Source organism: Penicillium verhagenii, assembly GCF_028828195.1.
Source record: "Penicillium verhagenii strain IBT 33310 chromosome Unknown utg000012l_segment0_segment0, whole genome shotgun sequence".
Classification (NCBI taxonomy): domain Eukaryota; kingdom Fungi; phylum Ascomycota; class Eurotiomycetes; order Eurotiales; family Aspergillaceae; genus Penicillium; species Penicillium verhagenii.
Genome location: NW_026643176.1, coordinates 1,577,007 through 1,591,739, shown reverse-complemented (window position 1 = coordinate 1,591,739; position 14,733 = coordinate 1,577,007). Strand labels below are relative to the sequence as shown.

The 14,733-nt window shown below is 49.6% G+C and overlaps 6 protein-coding genes across 6 annotated transcripts; 2 read left to right on the top strand and 4 right to left on the bottom strand.

Annotated features, from left to right (window-relative positions):
- Positions 1-102: 102 nt before the first annotated feature.
- On the bottom strand, positions 103-439 carry N7466_011248 (glucose-repressible protein; the record flags this gene model as incomplete). The annotated part of the gene is made up of 3 exons (XM_057170637.1): positions 103-119; positions 175-358; positions 425-439. The coding sequence occupies 3 exons, from the start codon at positions 437-439 to the stop codon at positions 103-105; spliced, it is 216 nt and encodes a 71-aa protein (XP_057016369.1).
- Positions 440-1,661: 1,222 nt separating this feature from the next.
- On the bottom strand, positions 1,662-3,292 carry N7466_011247 (isocitrate dehydrogenase (NAD(+)) IDH2; the record flags this gene model as incomplete). The annotated part of the gene is made up of 6 exons (XM_057170636.1): positions 1,662-1,733; positions 1,803-2,522; positions 2,603-2,725; positions 2,799-2,885; positions 3,062-3,127; positions 3,206-3,292. 6 exons carry the CDS (start codon positions 3,290-3,292, stop codon positions 1,662-1,664), a joined length of 1,155 nt encoding a protein of 384 aa, XP_057016368.1.
- Positions 3,293-3,746: 454 nt separating this feature from the next.
- On the top strand, positions 3,747-6,910 carry N7466_011246 (exocyst subunit SEC5; the record flags this gene model as incomplete). The annotated part of the gene is made up of 2 exons (XM_057170635.1): positions 3,747-6,125; positions 6,185-6,910. 2 exons carry the CDS (start codon positions 3,747-3,749, stop codon positions 6,908-6,910), a joined length of 3,105 nt encoding a protein of 1,034 aa, XP_057016367.1.
- A 125-nt stretch (positions 6,911-7,035) lies between these two features.
- On the bottom strand, positions 7,036-7,731 carry N7466_011245 (uncharacterized protein; the record flags this gene model as incomplete). The annotated part of the gene is made up of 2 exons (XM_057170634.1): positions 7,036-7,532; positions 7,602-7,731. 2 exons carry the CDS (start codon positions 7,729-7,731, stop codon positions 7,036-7,038), a joined length of 627 nt encoding a protein of 208 aa, XP_057016366.1.
- A 682-nt stretch (positions 7,732-8,413) lies between these two features.
- Positions 8,414-10,741, top strand: N7466_011244 (uncharacterized protein; the record flags this gene model as incomplete). Its single annotated transcript, XM_057170633.1, has 2 exons — positions 8,414-8,683; positions 8,795-10,741. 2 exons carry the CDS (start codon positions 8,414-8,416, stop codon positions 10,739-10,741), a joined length of 2,217 nt encoding a protein of 738 aa, XP_057016365.1.
- Positions 10,742-12,704: 1,963 nt separating this feature from the next.
- On the bottom strand, positions 12,705-14,487 carry capA (adenylate cyclase-binding protein; the record flags this gene model as incomplete). Its single annotated transcript, XM_057170632.1, has 4 exons — positions 12,705-13,665; positions 13,721-14,022; positions 14,079-14,334; positions 14,441-14,487. 4 exons carry the CDS (start codon positions 14,485-14,487, stop codon positions 12,705-12,707), a joined length of 1,566 nt encoding a protein of 521 aa, XP_057016364.1.
- Between the last annotated feature and the right edge of the window lie 246 nt (positions 14,488-14,733).

Below are 14,733 nucleotides of genomic sequence, written 5' to 3'. Positions count from 1 at the left end.
TAATACATATTGTAGATAATAGTCGTAGAGTCATAGGCTCATAGCCAGAGCGAAGTAGAGATGCTTAATGAGCATGGACGTTCGGTTCAGAAAGTGAATTCTTTAGTGCTGAGCGGCCTCTGTTCAATGGGTTAGTAGTTATTCCCTGTGTGGTTGAATAAAACAGTGGCTTACCCTTGTGGACATCAGCCTTGACGTCGTGCTTCTTCTCATCGGCCTTGTCACCGACAGCATCGACTGCGGCCTGGGCGCGGGTGGTGACCTTGGCATCGGAGTCCTTGGCGACGTGCTTGTTGGCCTCCTTGGAAGCAGTAGAGCCAGCACCCTGGATGGTCTCAGAGACGTAGTTGGCGGCGTTCTATTTAGCTTGAAGTCAGTAAAGTTCCACTGGTAGTCGCAGTAGAGGGAACGGTTGATAACTAACCTTGACAGTCTCCATTTTGAAGGTTGAAAGATTGAAGGTTGAAAGGTTGAAGGTAGAAGTGATTGATTGTGGAAGAGTAGAGTAGAGTGATTGATGAAGGATAGTTTGTGGTGGTTGTTTGAAGGTATTTATGCTCTTTGGAATTGATGGGGTAACGTCATCACAGGTTTAGTTGTTCCTACTTTTTGCGACTTTTAGTTGGTCCGAACCTTATTTCTCCGCCGTGGACGTCATTGCAAAATAGACCCCGATCTAGTTCCTTGGTTGACCACACCAATCTCTTCCCATCAATCTCGCTCTTCCAAGGCTTTCGGCCGCAAGTGAGGTATGAGGCTGACACTTGAAACAGGATTCCCTAAACGCCAATGACAGCGCCAACACCCTTTACAGATCCACTTCTCCAAGCTCGCGAGTCGCAACAACCTCGGTCGATGCCGTCGCATGAACCAAAACCCTCACAATGTCATTAATCTACTACGTAATGAAGTCTTTTTTTGGAATTTTACTATTTCCTCATCGATGAGTATCTTTCGTCTTCCATTTACCCCTCACCCTGTACGATCGATCGTTACTACGGAGTTCTATTACAATCGATTGATTCCTGGCACCCGGGCCTCGGTACCTTGTCGTGTAAAGCTTACTTGGTAGAAGCTGCATGTAAACAATAGAATGACTTGCATGGTTTCAGGACCAGTCGCATAACGGCATTTTCTTCGATCGGGCCATACAATCAATAGGGATCGGCAGCTCTGGACCTATGTAGGTGGCCTAGAACACTTCAAAAGGATGACATGACCTATTCTGGTCCATATGTCTGAAAACATTGAATGAGATAGAAAACAATGCTCGAGTTCCTCACAACATTGTCATACAGAAGAAATTCTGACCTAGGTCCTTCATCTTGAAATAGCCAACACAGCATATATGGGTAAGACATCCCGCCTACCTTGAGATCCTCGCTGCAGGTACTAAATGCTGGGGAAGGTTATATGTGGAGTACTATGTACCCCATGTGGGTATACCCGAGGCCTACAGGAGCATTACATTTGAATTTGCCAGCATAAAGAAGAAATCAAATCATGGATACAACACTCTCCTGTATATTCGCGGCAAATAATCTCGTAACTACACAAGTAGGTATATTTCGATCGCTATAGGAAGTCTAATGTCGTTCGAGGGGGGGGCACATAGAAAAAAATCAAATGGTCATAGTACAGAAATGCGAGGGGCCACAAGTTTACAGGCGCGAGATAATGGCACCGGCGTACTCGTGGGTCTTGGCGGAACCACCAAGATCACCAGTGAGGAACTATTAAAAAAAACAATGGTCAGTATCGAGTTATAATTGGAGCTGAGATTTGAAAGGGTAAAAACTAACCTTGCCCTCAGCAAGGGTGTCGAAGGTGGCCTTCTGGATGCGACCAGCCTCGTCGTGGAGACCCATGTGCTGCAGCATCATGATACTGGACAGAAGCAGAGCAGTGGGGTTGGCAAGACCCTTGCCAGCAATATCGGGAGCGGAACCGTGGACGGCCTCGAAGATGGAGCACTCGTCACCAATGTTACCGGAGGGGGTGAGACCAAGACCACCGATCAGACCGGCGCACATGTCGGAAAGAATGTCACCGTACAGGTTGGGCATGACAAGGACCTTGTCGTTGTAGGGGGTGGGGTCAGTGACGATCTTCAAGCAAGAGTTGTCCAGCAGCTCAGCGTCGAACTCGACGTTAGGGAAGTCCTTGGAGATGTCACGGGCAGTGTTGAGGAAGAGACCGTCGGACATCTTCATGATGGTGGCCTTGTGCACAACGCGAACCTTGCGCTTGTTGATGGACTCGGCGTACTGGAAAGCGAAGCGCAGGACACGCTCGGAGGCATCCTTGGTGATGAGCTTGATGCTCTGGACAACACCATCGACAACAACGTGCTCAATACCGGAGTATTCACCCTCGGTGTTCTCACGGATCAGAACGGTGTCGACACCGTCGTAGGGGGTCTTGAAACCGGCAATGGAGCGGCAAGGACGGACGTTGGCGAACAGGTTGAAGGTACGGCGCAGAGTCAGGTTCAGGGAGACGTGACCCTTTCCAACGGGGGTCTTAAAAAAAAAAAGAAAGAGAAAGTTTAGTATGGCGCGAATGCATAAACCAAAAACGGTGGGCCTGGATCAAAACATACAGCAAGAGGACCCTTGAGCGCAACGTAGTTCTTCTCCACACTGCGGATGGCCTCGTCGGGGATGGCAGTCTTTCCATCCTTGATGATGGGGCCAACATCAACGGGCTCCCACTTAATGGGGGCCTATATTCAAAAACATATCTTTGTTATTCCGATTGCACCTCAAAATCGCTGTTGGAGGTGCTGTAAATCATACCTTGGCAGCCTCGAAGATATCCTTCACGGACTGTGAGATCTCAGGACCGATACCGTCACCCTCAATCAGAGTAACAGTGTACTTGCCCTATAAAACCAAAATGATAATTCGTCAGTACAGGCGCTCGCTTGTTGTTGTTGTGTTTTTTTTTAATACGGTCGATGGTTGTGGGCAGATTGGTGCGCGACGAGGTTTTGCGCGGCTGGCGCCGGCATGAAGGAAGAAAAAAAGAAAAAAACGGGGTTGACTGGATGTCGACGTACATCAGAGCCCTTCTGGCCCTTGAACTTGGCGACAGCATCATCGGCGGAGACAGCGTAACCGCGGATCTAATTAGGAAAAGCGCAAATGGTTAGTCAATGTGTTTCTTTTTGATATTGCTGAGAGGGGAAGGGTCTCGTGGATACCTGCGACACGGGGCTCACGAAGCTGGGAGTGATGCGGACGGACCGCAAGCACTGACGAGCAGCAGAGAAGTTTCTGGCGGCAAGCATCGTGAACAACTTCAATCGGCTTAAAAGCAAAAAAAGGTTGGAATTGGATGGTGGGGAGAGGAAGGGGAAGAAGGGGAGACGGCGAAAGAATCGACTTTCTCGGCGCCGCACCGATCCGACCGGGACGCAGACCGCATTGGTGGTTTGATTCTCCCCCGGTAACCCGAGTCCACAATCTCTCTCTCCATTGGTCTTCGGTGAACCCTTCCAATCTGGAGCTTCCTGACAACTTACTACTCCAGTTTATGGACATAGTGCTATCGGCTGCTATCAGATCTCTTAGATCTCTATTTTTTGACCTGCACTTGCAGGAGAGGCTCCCAATTTTGTTAAGACTCTCTGCTTAGACCTCTGACGTCGGGCGCAGCCGATTGAATACCCAAAGTGGCCTTTTAACCTCAATTCAATTCATCCTGTCTCCACTCCCAATAATCATTAACCCATAGCTGGCATCATGTCCGATCTGGACGTCGCCAGCCACTACAACCTACCTTCCGAATTCCCCGAAGAATGGCCCGCCGCGTTAGACGAGGGCGATGCATCGGATGAAGAGCCCCTGGAACGAACCAAGTCCCGACCCCGCAAATCGCGCTACTTTGCTCTCGAACGAACCCCCAGCGAGTGGCGGAGTGGCTATGGCTCGCAACGACGCGGAAAGGATACTAGAGAGAATGCGCAGAATGATGAGCCGGACCCATTGGGAGGGGGGGATAGTGTCTTACGTATCTTGAAGCAAAAAGGCTTACGTCTTGAGGAAGAGGGGGGTAAACGCTCACGGTTTCTGTTATCATCGACCTCTTTCTCCCCCGCACTCTTCCTGTCTCAGGCCCACCACTCAGACTCAATCGAATCACTCATGGCGGGGTTAAATCATCTGTCTCAGTCTATCGACCAGAAGTCGGCATCGCTGAAAGTCCTGGTGGAAGCAAACTTCGAGCGTTTTGTTCGCGCCAAGGCAACCATCGATAGTGTATACACCGAAATGCGAGATCAGGGTGCGACAAAGGAGCAGAACCTGGCTCCCCGCAGATCAGGACACTTCCGAAGCTTGTCAGGGCAACGGGGTCTCTCTCCTTCCCCCGCAGCTATACCTCATGTTGTCCCTAAAAAGACAGCGCTCGTTAAGGAGAGTGACTACGGAATGAAAGGCATTCGGACTCCCCTCGTGGAGGCGTCCGTCAAGGCTGAGGAAGTTTGGGGGCCCGCCCTTGGAGGTCGTGACCGGGAGCAGATACTTAAATCCGTCGTTGAAACTATGGAGAAACAGCGCGATGTATACGAGATTGGAAGTCATCTGTCCAAGTCCATCCAACAGCGTGACTATGATTCCGTGTTTGAAGAATACACCAAGGCGAGGACACTGGCAAATCGGGCGAAAACTATTGTGGAGCAGGCCTCCAGCTCGCGTCGGCAGCTATCCGATCATGAAGCGCATACGATCTTGGCGATGGGGCGGATGTGGATGGACGTGGACGAGCAAATCCATGCTTTCAAGCGTGATCTTTGGAGGCGACTTGGTGATGCTCCAACGACTTCCACAACAAGCACTGTATCGGGTCCGGTTGAAGAGCATATGGAGCTTATTGGGGCATTATTGGAGTTGGGTGTCGACGATAATCCTATTTGGACGTGGCTCCACAGCCGCTACGAGTTCCTCAAGACTAAGATCACTTCATTCTGTGACCGCTGCAAGGTGGAAATTGAGATTTTGAGACGTCGACTTGCTAGCGAGGACAAACCAACTGCTCAAGCCGTAGCATCATACCTTCGTTTAGCACCCCGTGACGGTGCAGCCGATGTCCACGGAAACCTTGACACAGACCACGTCATTGAGCTCTGGGACTGCGTCCAAGCGTTCCTCACCCGGCTCCTCTCATCGCAGGGTGGCTTGCTGGGCGAGCTCTTGGATTTCTGGGAAGTAGCACATGCATTCATTGATGGCAGTCGCCAGCGACTTCTCCCCGTTGGCTTTGAAGGTGAGAGCCGGAAACATCATCGCCTTACCCCTGCGAATGTAGAGGACCTTGAGAGGGGTGCTGTGGAACTGGTTAATTTGATCCGAGAAAACGTTCTTGCGCTCTTCAATGATCCCCCGACCGAGGATATCTCCCTTCTCTCCTCCCCTATTCCACAGACTCCAACAAGTCCGGCACCCCATGGCGTCACGCCTACTGAGTCCCGATTTAAATTGGATCCGAAGAACCTGCCTATTCCTGCCCCTCAACGAGGAGAGCACTGGGAGGGCTTTGCCTTCTGGCCACCCTTCTCCAACTCACTCAGTGGCGTTCACTACTTGAGTAAATTTCTCATCATTATCGGTACAGCCGCCAGCGAGATGGCAGCCCTGCGCCCAGTTACCCACAGTGGATCAACCCATGATCTCCTAAAATCCCTGGTGAGTGTTGCCCGGGACAGATCTGCTCGGGTCGCATGCACTGCATGGAGTAAGGATGCGGAGTCTTGCAAGATGTTAGAGAACTGGACCAGGGATTCCGAAAAGCGAGACTTGACTAAAATGCCTGGCTTGTTTGTGGCCTTTGAGAGTGCCATCCTGAGTGGCATGCAGAAGATTCTGTACATCTCTGAAGCCATGAGTAAATCTGGGACAGTTGATGTCGTCACTCAACCGCCTGCTAAGCTCCTCCAGATGGTTCGCACACAATTTGTGTCCAGTGTCTATAAGGCACTTAGTGGGTTGGTTGAAAACGCAGAGCGAGTCGCAGCCTCAGAAGAAGGGAACGAATGGGTTATTAGCCGACCAGTCATGTCAAGCCAGGCTCTTGATGCCGCTTTGTCTGTGCTGGCGGCTGACTCTGTGGACTCACAGGACAGGGTATGTCCTCTTCGCTCCCCCCCTTCTATGTCATTTACGTTTACTGACCAATCATACAGAATGTGAGAATCCTTCTTACACTTTCCAACCTGAAAGCTCTTCAGTCCGAATATGTGCCCCAGTTGATCTCCAACTTCGAAACTTCTTTCTCCGTTAAGTTGACCGATGAGGCCAAGACAGTCCGGGATGTCCTGAAGCAAATTGAAGATCGACTGTTTGTCTCATACACAAGCCCGACCCTCGCCTTGTTGAAGAAGACAATCTCTACCGGCATCGAGTCTCCAGACTGGGTACCCAAGACCGATCGACCTGATCAGGTTCGCCCTTACGTCTACAATACTCTTTTGACTCTGGTCTTGGTGCATACCGAGATCTCTACCACTGTACCATCCACCGTATCCCCGGGTGCAAGCCGGTCACCGCCAAATTCCCCTTCGTCATTACTGACCACCGTACTCACCCATCTACTGGAGCAAATCTCCGCGGCCTTGCTCAATTCCTTCCGTGCTCGATCCAGCTTCTCGCTTGCTGCTCTCATGCAAGCCACCCTGGATACCGAGTTCATTGCGCAGACCCTCTCCCAGTACTCGACCGAAGAGGCATCTGGACTCCAGAGTCAGATCTACGTGGAGTTGGATCATCGCACGACCAATGAAGCTCGCACCAAATTGCAGGCCGACCTGGGCGAGATGAGGGTTGTATTAAAACGACTGAGAGACCGGACAAAGGGCGAGTTTGCCTGTTTCCGCAAGCCTCGCAGTGGAAACAAGAACCCTTCTGCATAATGTTTTTATTTAGCAACTGTCAAAGCATAGTCAAGCGTTCATGAATTTTTTTTGGCTCTTCGCATCGGGTATCACGAGAAAAATATAAATAGATGCTGTAGTTCTCCTGTAGACAAGACAAGGTTTTATGGCTGTCCAACCATGCGCTGAATTCGACTCAAAAGCGCATTGCTTTCTCTTCCCAATCTCCGTTTGCCAAACTGATCCGGCCTCTTAGCACGGTTCATCAACTCCCTTTCTTTCTGTTTGGCCTCAACTTCCTTCTGTCGGGCCTCGAAAGCTTTCCGTCGCTGCTCTGCAATCTCTATCTCCTTCGCAAATGCCGAGTGTTTCTGTTTTCGCTCCCTCTGCTGTCCACCTTCCTTCCGTGGGCGCCGTTCTTGTCTGGGCGCAGGAGCGCGTTCTGGCTCAGGCTCCGGCTCATTCAACATAGCCATACGGGCGGGGTGGAGTTCTGTTGAGGCAGGCTCTGCCTCCTCCTGAGGCTGTGTGGTTTCCTTCTCCTCATCGGCAAGGGCGTAAACAGACTTTGGTGCGCCGGCAGCGAGTTCCTGTGCTTTGATTTTGGCGTAGGCTTTCTTCACCTTGGCCTTTTGGATCAGGTCCTCCTTAATTTTTTGGGCTAGTGAGAACCATGGGGTTAGAAATTATGCATTCGGTATCACAAGGAATCTTGAAAAAGAGTGCTCACTCTTGCGCCGATAGGTGCCATCGGGGAGATTGGCCGGGCCTACGCTGAAACCCTTGCGCTTCTTGATTGCGGAATCGGTCCGGTGCTCTTTGGATGCCTTTGCAGCATCGCGGGTGCGTGTTGGTGGCATAATGTATGTGGTTTGAAAGCAAGTTGAGTTTGCTTTGGGGTAGGATTTGGAGTGGGCCTGCTGGGCAGTTTGAAAGAAAAAAAAAGGTGGCGATCGCGGTTCCGCCCAGAGATTACAGACCAACGGTCTGGATTTCCGCTCTACAGTACCTACTTGTACCTTAAGTGGTTTTATAGAAATAAATGACCAATATTAGTAGCAAGTTTACCTTGTCCCATCTTCCCTACTACTTTCTTGACTTCATACATAGTATAATCCTTCCATAGTAGAGTTTACTTTTTTTTTTCTAATCGGTTCACTAGTTCTTATCGGGAAAGAAACCCCATGACGATGATTCATCCCGAAAGCGAAATGGACCCACGGCATGACATGATCTCCGTTTAACCTACATTTCTCCTACGTTTCTCCTACATTACTCTCTCGGACTGCCCCTCCGAATCATATTCGCTTCAAGCACACACTCTCTTTGATATCCTAATCTCCATAGACTGTACCAAATACCGTTTTATTCCCTGCCAATCACTGCCATCTTCTGACGGCATACATCCGCCCCAGCGCACACCGCATCCCAACGACCCCCACCACGACCTCTCGGCTCTACCTTTGTGCTTGCCACATAGGTGGTCTCCTGAAATGCCCAGTCCATTGTTTCAGGCCCTATAGCCCTCTCAGACACGTCATCATGCCCCTTTTCCATGATCCAGACCGCCGGTATTATTCCGGGTGGTCTGGTGACCGCACCCAGTACCAGGCTGGGCAAGCAGCCCAAAGGTCCTCTGAGCAACTGTTAGACGAAGAGCATCTTGATGAACCTGAAAGCGGATCATTTACAATGGAAAACTTTCAGCCATCGTCTCCAGAGCACTCTCCAACAAGGCTGTGGAGTTGTGACGAGCGCCAGGAACTTATACAACGAATCAAAGAATCATCGCCCTGGAGGCTTCAGTATAAGGTATGCTTTGTTGCACTACCTTTATGTACCTTTATTTTCTCCCCCAGAATAGCTCCCGGCATCCTCTTCACACCGGAACATGAATAGTTAACGCTTTATATCATATTACAGAATAGCGACCACGGCGATGGGCTGTGTTGTATGTCTCACAAAACCCCTGGGGAGCAGAAAACAGATAGCATCATTGAGGGGAATTTAGAGCAACCTCAAAGTCATTCAAACCCACCAGATCATCCAGACAAATTAGGATCGCCTGCCGATATCCAGAGACCTCGATCTGCACTCCACTCAGGTGATTTTCGTGAGGGGGCAACAACTGCTCCCCCGGACTCACCTCGGCCTCGGTTTACACAACCTAGCCCCCTTTCTATATCTCCACATCTAGGGACATCCCCCACTTCCCCATGGTTTGGGGCATCCGCCTTTCCGTCCGCTTCTGGGCATATCAATGTCCTTGGTGAACAGCGGCAGTCAGAGATTGGCCTGCAAACCCGTTCCAGGGCCCCCTCTCTTGGGTCTTTCTCGTCAAGTTATGTCCTGAAAGTTCCCACAAGCCCTCTTGTGTATCAAGCCAACAACACGGATCTTGATTTTTCGCCAGTCGACCCGAAAGAGCCTGGACCCGGGGAGAGAGCCAACAGACGACGAACCTTGCCACCGGAGTCTTTTCGTCACCTCCAAGCATCTCCTAGTAGCATCCGAGCTATCGATATCCAGACACCTTATTCACCTACTAATGATGCTGAATGTCAGTCTAACCATGTTCCTCGACGGACATTGACATCGGCATACAGCCTCCAATTGGCCTCAACGTGCAACAACGCTACTTATAAGGCAAGAAGACCATCTCTTGCTTCTGATCTATGCCCCACAGCTCATGCACCGATGGTTGGGTCCTACGAAGAATCCATCTTGCGAGGACGGATGTCGATGAACCCGTCCAAGCCTCTGGATTTTACTGCACAGATCGGTGTCCTAGGAAAAGGCAAATGCAAAGGACATTTGAAATGCCCTCCGCACATCACTGTTCCTTTTCCGGCGGTATTTTATAGCTACCCGACGTCGGGTAGCGGTCGTTCTATCTCAGATGATAGCCCTAGTCCTTATGTGGGGCAAATTGATCTAGAAAACTCGCTGTCCAAGGACGATCCAAGCACAACCCGGCGCCGTAGACGGCACTTTAGTCCTGCGATAGCCACTGGAGACGGAGCGGGAGGTGAGAAAGGAACTCCTCGGGCTCTGGGTGCAGATGTCAAACGTCGCCGGGAAAAGAAGAATCGCAGAGCGGAGTCACCGAAATGTCCCCCAGGCGGATACTATCGAATCCCTCAGCAGGGTCAACTGCAAATCATCATCAAGAACCCCCACAAGACCGCCGTGAAGTTATTCCTTGTGCCTTACGATCTCAGTGATATGGAACCAGGAACGAAGACCTTCATTCGACAAAGAAGCTATTCGGCTGGTCCGATTATCGATATGCCACTGAGCGCCCGGAAGAACTACGGCACTGATCGCCCCGAGGCTTCTCTAAACGCCACAGAAAACCCTCACGATAAGCCAACTCTCCGATATCTTATCCACCTTAATATCTGCTGTCCCTCCCGAGGTCGCTTCTATCTCCATTCCAGCATTCGAGTCGTCTTTGCAAACCGAGTTCCAGATGGTAAAGAAAAATTACGGAATGAGAATCAACTCCCAGAGCCTCGTTATAGCCCATATAAACCCAACCGAGAGCCCACCCTCTCAGCATCGGCCAGTGCTCGGTTGGCGATCGAGAAGGCCACACGCAGACGGAGTGCCGGCCAGGGCATGGTCCCATTCCTAAGTCAAGGTTCAAGCGATGGTGCGTTGCATTGGACGTCAGCCGACTTCATGGAGTTATCAGAAACTCAGCAGGCAGATGGTGCTCTGTACAACAACCTCAATAAGAACGATATCAAGTACGGGGGCAACTTTCTTTCCTCTCGCCAGGGTAGTTCGGATACGGGTGAGAGTTTACTTGCAAAGAGACTTCGTGGCCTGGATGTTCACAAACCAGAATCATTTGATCATGCATGAGTTGAATTTCACCTGCATCACGACCACACCACTCCTCGAGATATCTTGTCAGTTATGCGTTGCGCTGCGCACCCAGCCCAGCTGAGGCTACCGGTAAAAGAGGAAGAAAAGAAAAAAACCATTCAACCACCTATAAACATCATCCTTGGCTGCGCCAATCTGCAACCGCTTCAGTATACTACTAACCACAGTCACTTACATGACAGCTTCTGCTCGAACACTGGTTGTCGCAAAGCCCCAAAGTTCCGTTTCCAATACCGTCGGTCATTATTTCTACGTCCTTCTTCCCGGTCATTTCTTTTCTACTTCAACCAGGACAACCCAGGCGCATGGGCAGTTGAATATGTATATACCCTTTTCGTTTTCTCCTCTCATTGCATAGCATGGTGCAATTGGGACTCATATTCATGCTGTTCTTTGTTATTCAATATCTTGAATTCATTGAAGTTGACCATATCCAAATCCTTTCCCCTGCTAGACCTATTGCTCTTACGGGTACATACCTGATTAGGTGGATGTGTAGGTTAGTGTTACTGCCTACAAAGCTCCAAAGGTCCCATACCTACTGGTACATAGCATGTAGAGCATTGGAGACACTGACAGATGATTGCTATATAAGAGGATCCAAATTTGCACGTTTTGCTGTATGCATTTGAAACCCGATACATCAGTTATCTGAGGGTAATCACCTAAGGGCAAACTAGGATTTGGTCTGAAAAAAAAGCGCGCACTGCCTAACTACTAGTTTAGTATAAGGATTTTCATCTGAAAAAAAAGCGCGCGCTGCCTAACTACTAGTTCAGTATAAGGATTTCATCTGATAAAAAAGTGCGCGCTGCCTAACTAGAGTATAGGGATTTTTATCTGAAAAAAGCGCGCGCTGCCTAACTACTAGTTTAGTATAAGGGATTTTCATCTAAAAAAAAAGCGTGCGCTGCCTAACTACTAGTTTAGTATAAGGGATTTTCATCTAAAAAAAAAGCGCGCGCTGCCTAACTACTAGTTTAGTATAGGGATTTTCATCTGATAAAAAAGTGCGCGCTGCCTAACTAGAGTATAGGGATTTTTATCTGAAAAAAGCGCGCGCTGCCTAACTACTAGTTTAGTATAGGGATTTTCATCTAATAAAAGCGCGCGCTACCTACTAACTACTAGTGTAGTATAAGGGATTTCATCTAAAAAAAAAGCGTGCGCTGCCTAACTACTAGTTTAGTATAGGGATTTTCATCTGATAAAAGCGCGTGCTGCCTAACTACTAGTGTAGTATAAGGGATTTCATCTAAAAAAAAAAGCGCGCGCTGCCTAACTACTAGTTTAGTATAGGGATTTTCATCTAATAAAAGCGCGCGCTACCTACTAACTACTAGTGTAGTATAAGGGATTTCATCTAAAAAAAAAGCGTGCGCTGCCTAACTACTAGTTTAGTATAGGGATTTTCATCTGATAAAAGCGCGTGCTGCCTAACTACTAGTGTAGTATAAGGGATTTCATCTAAAAAAAAAAAGCGCGCGCTGCCTAACTACTAGTTTAGTATAGGGATTTTCATCTGATAAAAGCGCGCACTGCCTATCTACTAGAAGATTAACTTGATTAGTACATTACGCATTCCTTGAATGAAAACTATAATGACCTAGGGGATTCTTTAAGACAACCTTTGTTGCTGGATGTTAAGCCCCAGGCAATATATGACCATGCATTCAAAGTTCCAATGTTGATGGCTTTATTTCAAAAAAGTACATACTAGTACCTATCGAGTTATACCTAGCGCATGGGTACTAGGTAGTATGATCAAAAAGTTGCAACCTTGAAAGTGAACCTTGGAATTTGTGAAGATTCTGAATTCATTGAACGAGATGAATACCAAGCAAAGCGCTATTATTTCTATGGACAAGAGTTCAAATGTTTGTTCTTGGACAGTTACATAAACAAAAAACCAGGAACTTCTCAATCAAGTTATACCAGCTTAACCAGCATGCTCGACAATCTCATTCACCAAGACACCATCCTTGATGTAGCTCTTGAGCTGTTCAGGAACAGGGCACTCCTTAGTGTCATCATCAGTGCCCTCCTTGGGCGGGAGGGTGATATTGATAGCACTGCACTTGCTGGTGAAGACTTCGGTAGCAAGACTCTGCTGGCCTAGGTAGATAGTACCGCCGTCAACCTGGTCGAGCATGACAGTGGGAACTGTGCCGTCAATCTGCAGAGCAAACTTAGGCGACTTGATGATATCCAAGCAGCTAACGAGGGAGTCAACAATGATGGATAGACCATTGCAGTTATCAATGGCGATAGCGTTGGCCTTGCCGTTAACCTTGACAATAGTCTTGTTACAGCGCGAGATGAGAATAGACTGGTTCTGTGCCGCGGTGATCTCAACAATATCTTCCGGCGCCTCAAAATTCTCAACCAGCCACTTGTTGCCCTCCAGGTCCTTACGCGGTGGCTTTTTTGTGCGCATGTTTTCGGGCTTGGGCTTCTTGCTGGGTGCGGGAGACTTGCCCCGGTTGGCGCTAGAGCCTCCAGGCGCAGTAGAGCCGGCGCGTAGGCTAGGGTTCTTGTGCGTCATCTGCGACTTGTCGACTTTGCGGAGACCAGAGGTGATCTCTTCGCCCTGGTTAAGCTGGTCAAACACAGCACCCATGTCTGGAGCAGGAGCAGATGGGGGAGGGGGAGGCGGTGGGGGGCCACCTCCACCGGGGACGTTGAGAGTTGGGACAGGGGGAGGGGGAGGGGGAGGAGGAGGAGGAGGAACGGCACCAGTTGGGGCGGGTCCGCTCTTGATCTGCTTCAAGGCCTCTGAAACCTCGACTCCAGACGCGTCGTTCCATGTCAAACCCTTGGGGTAGTGCTTCTTAAGATAAGCAGAAAGACCCTTGAAGTTCTGGTAGTAGGCTTGGATGTAGTCGATGTGTGTCCGGTCCCTAGATATGTTAATTGCTAGTACTCTCATGGGTCCCGCCCAGTACTGGGACTTACTTCTCTTTATACTCCTTCAGTACCTTATTGCCATAGTACTCAATACCACCAATCATTTCATCCACAAACTCCGCAGGTTTGCTCTCAAACAACCAGCCAAGGGCCACAATACCCTCAGCAACAGCGCTAAGGTGGTTGAACAGCGGAGAGGCACGGTTCGATTCGCGAATGTTGTTGATGCTATCAACAGCCCTGTGGAGGTCGGTCATAAGCTCAGCAGGCTGAGGCACGGGCTTCTTTGCCTTTGTCGAGACATCGAGGTAGGTACGCTCAGCCTGGAAGGCCTGGAGAACTGCTTTGGACTATATCACCAGTCAGCAATCAATTCCCAGCCGTAAGACCAGCTCGTGAGATCTACCTGCTCTGCAACCAATCCACCAATTTTCTCACCCAGGTTCACGAATTTCTGTACATCTCCTTTGATCAAGGTATCGAAGTCTTGGAGCTGGGGCGGAAGTGGTGCAGCTGCAGGCGCTGCTGGTGGCGGAGGAGCGGGCTTCGGGGGCTCGGGTACTGCAGGCGTGGCAGCAGTAGGGGTTCCGGTGCTCTTTGGATCATTGGGATCGTCCAAGGACAGGGCCATGTCCTCTAAGCGTGAGGTCGCCGCCTCGAGCCTATTTGGGTCTGGAGTGAGTATGATATACCAGGGCTGGGAAGGAGACTTGTGCTAGATTGTAGCAGCTCATTGATATTCAGTCCATCAGCGACGAGGGCACATACCGCTTGATGAGGGTGGTGAAATTATGCATATGGTTGCCGCTCGCCATGTTAGGCAACACGTTGTTCTCTCCTGAGGGGAAATGAGCTGGGGCGCAAAGATGCGACTGAGAAAATTGAAATGAGGCAAGAAAAGTGAAGCCAATGGAGTTGCAGTTATGCAAGACCAAATCCTCTAGCACCAAGTAGTGTTAGGAGGTAGAAGTTGCAGGACACGAATGATGTAGAGGCCTCCGAGCTCTCCTGAGGTTTCCCGCAGCTCAACCCAGCAATGGTAACGTACATACCTAAACGCT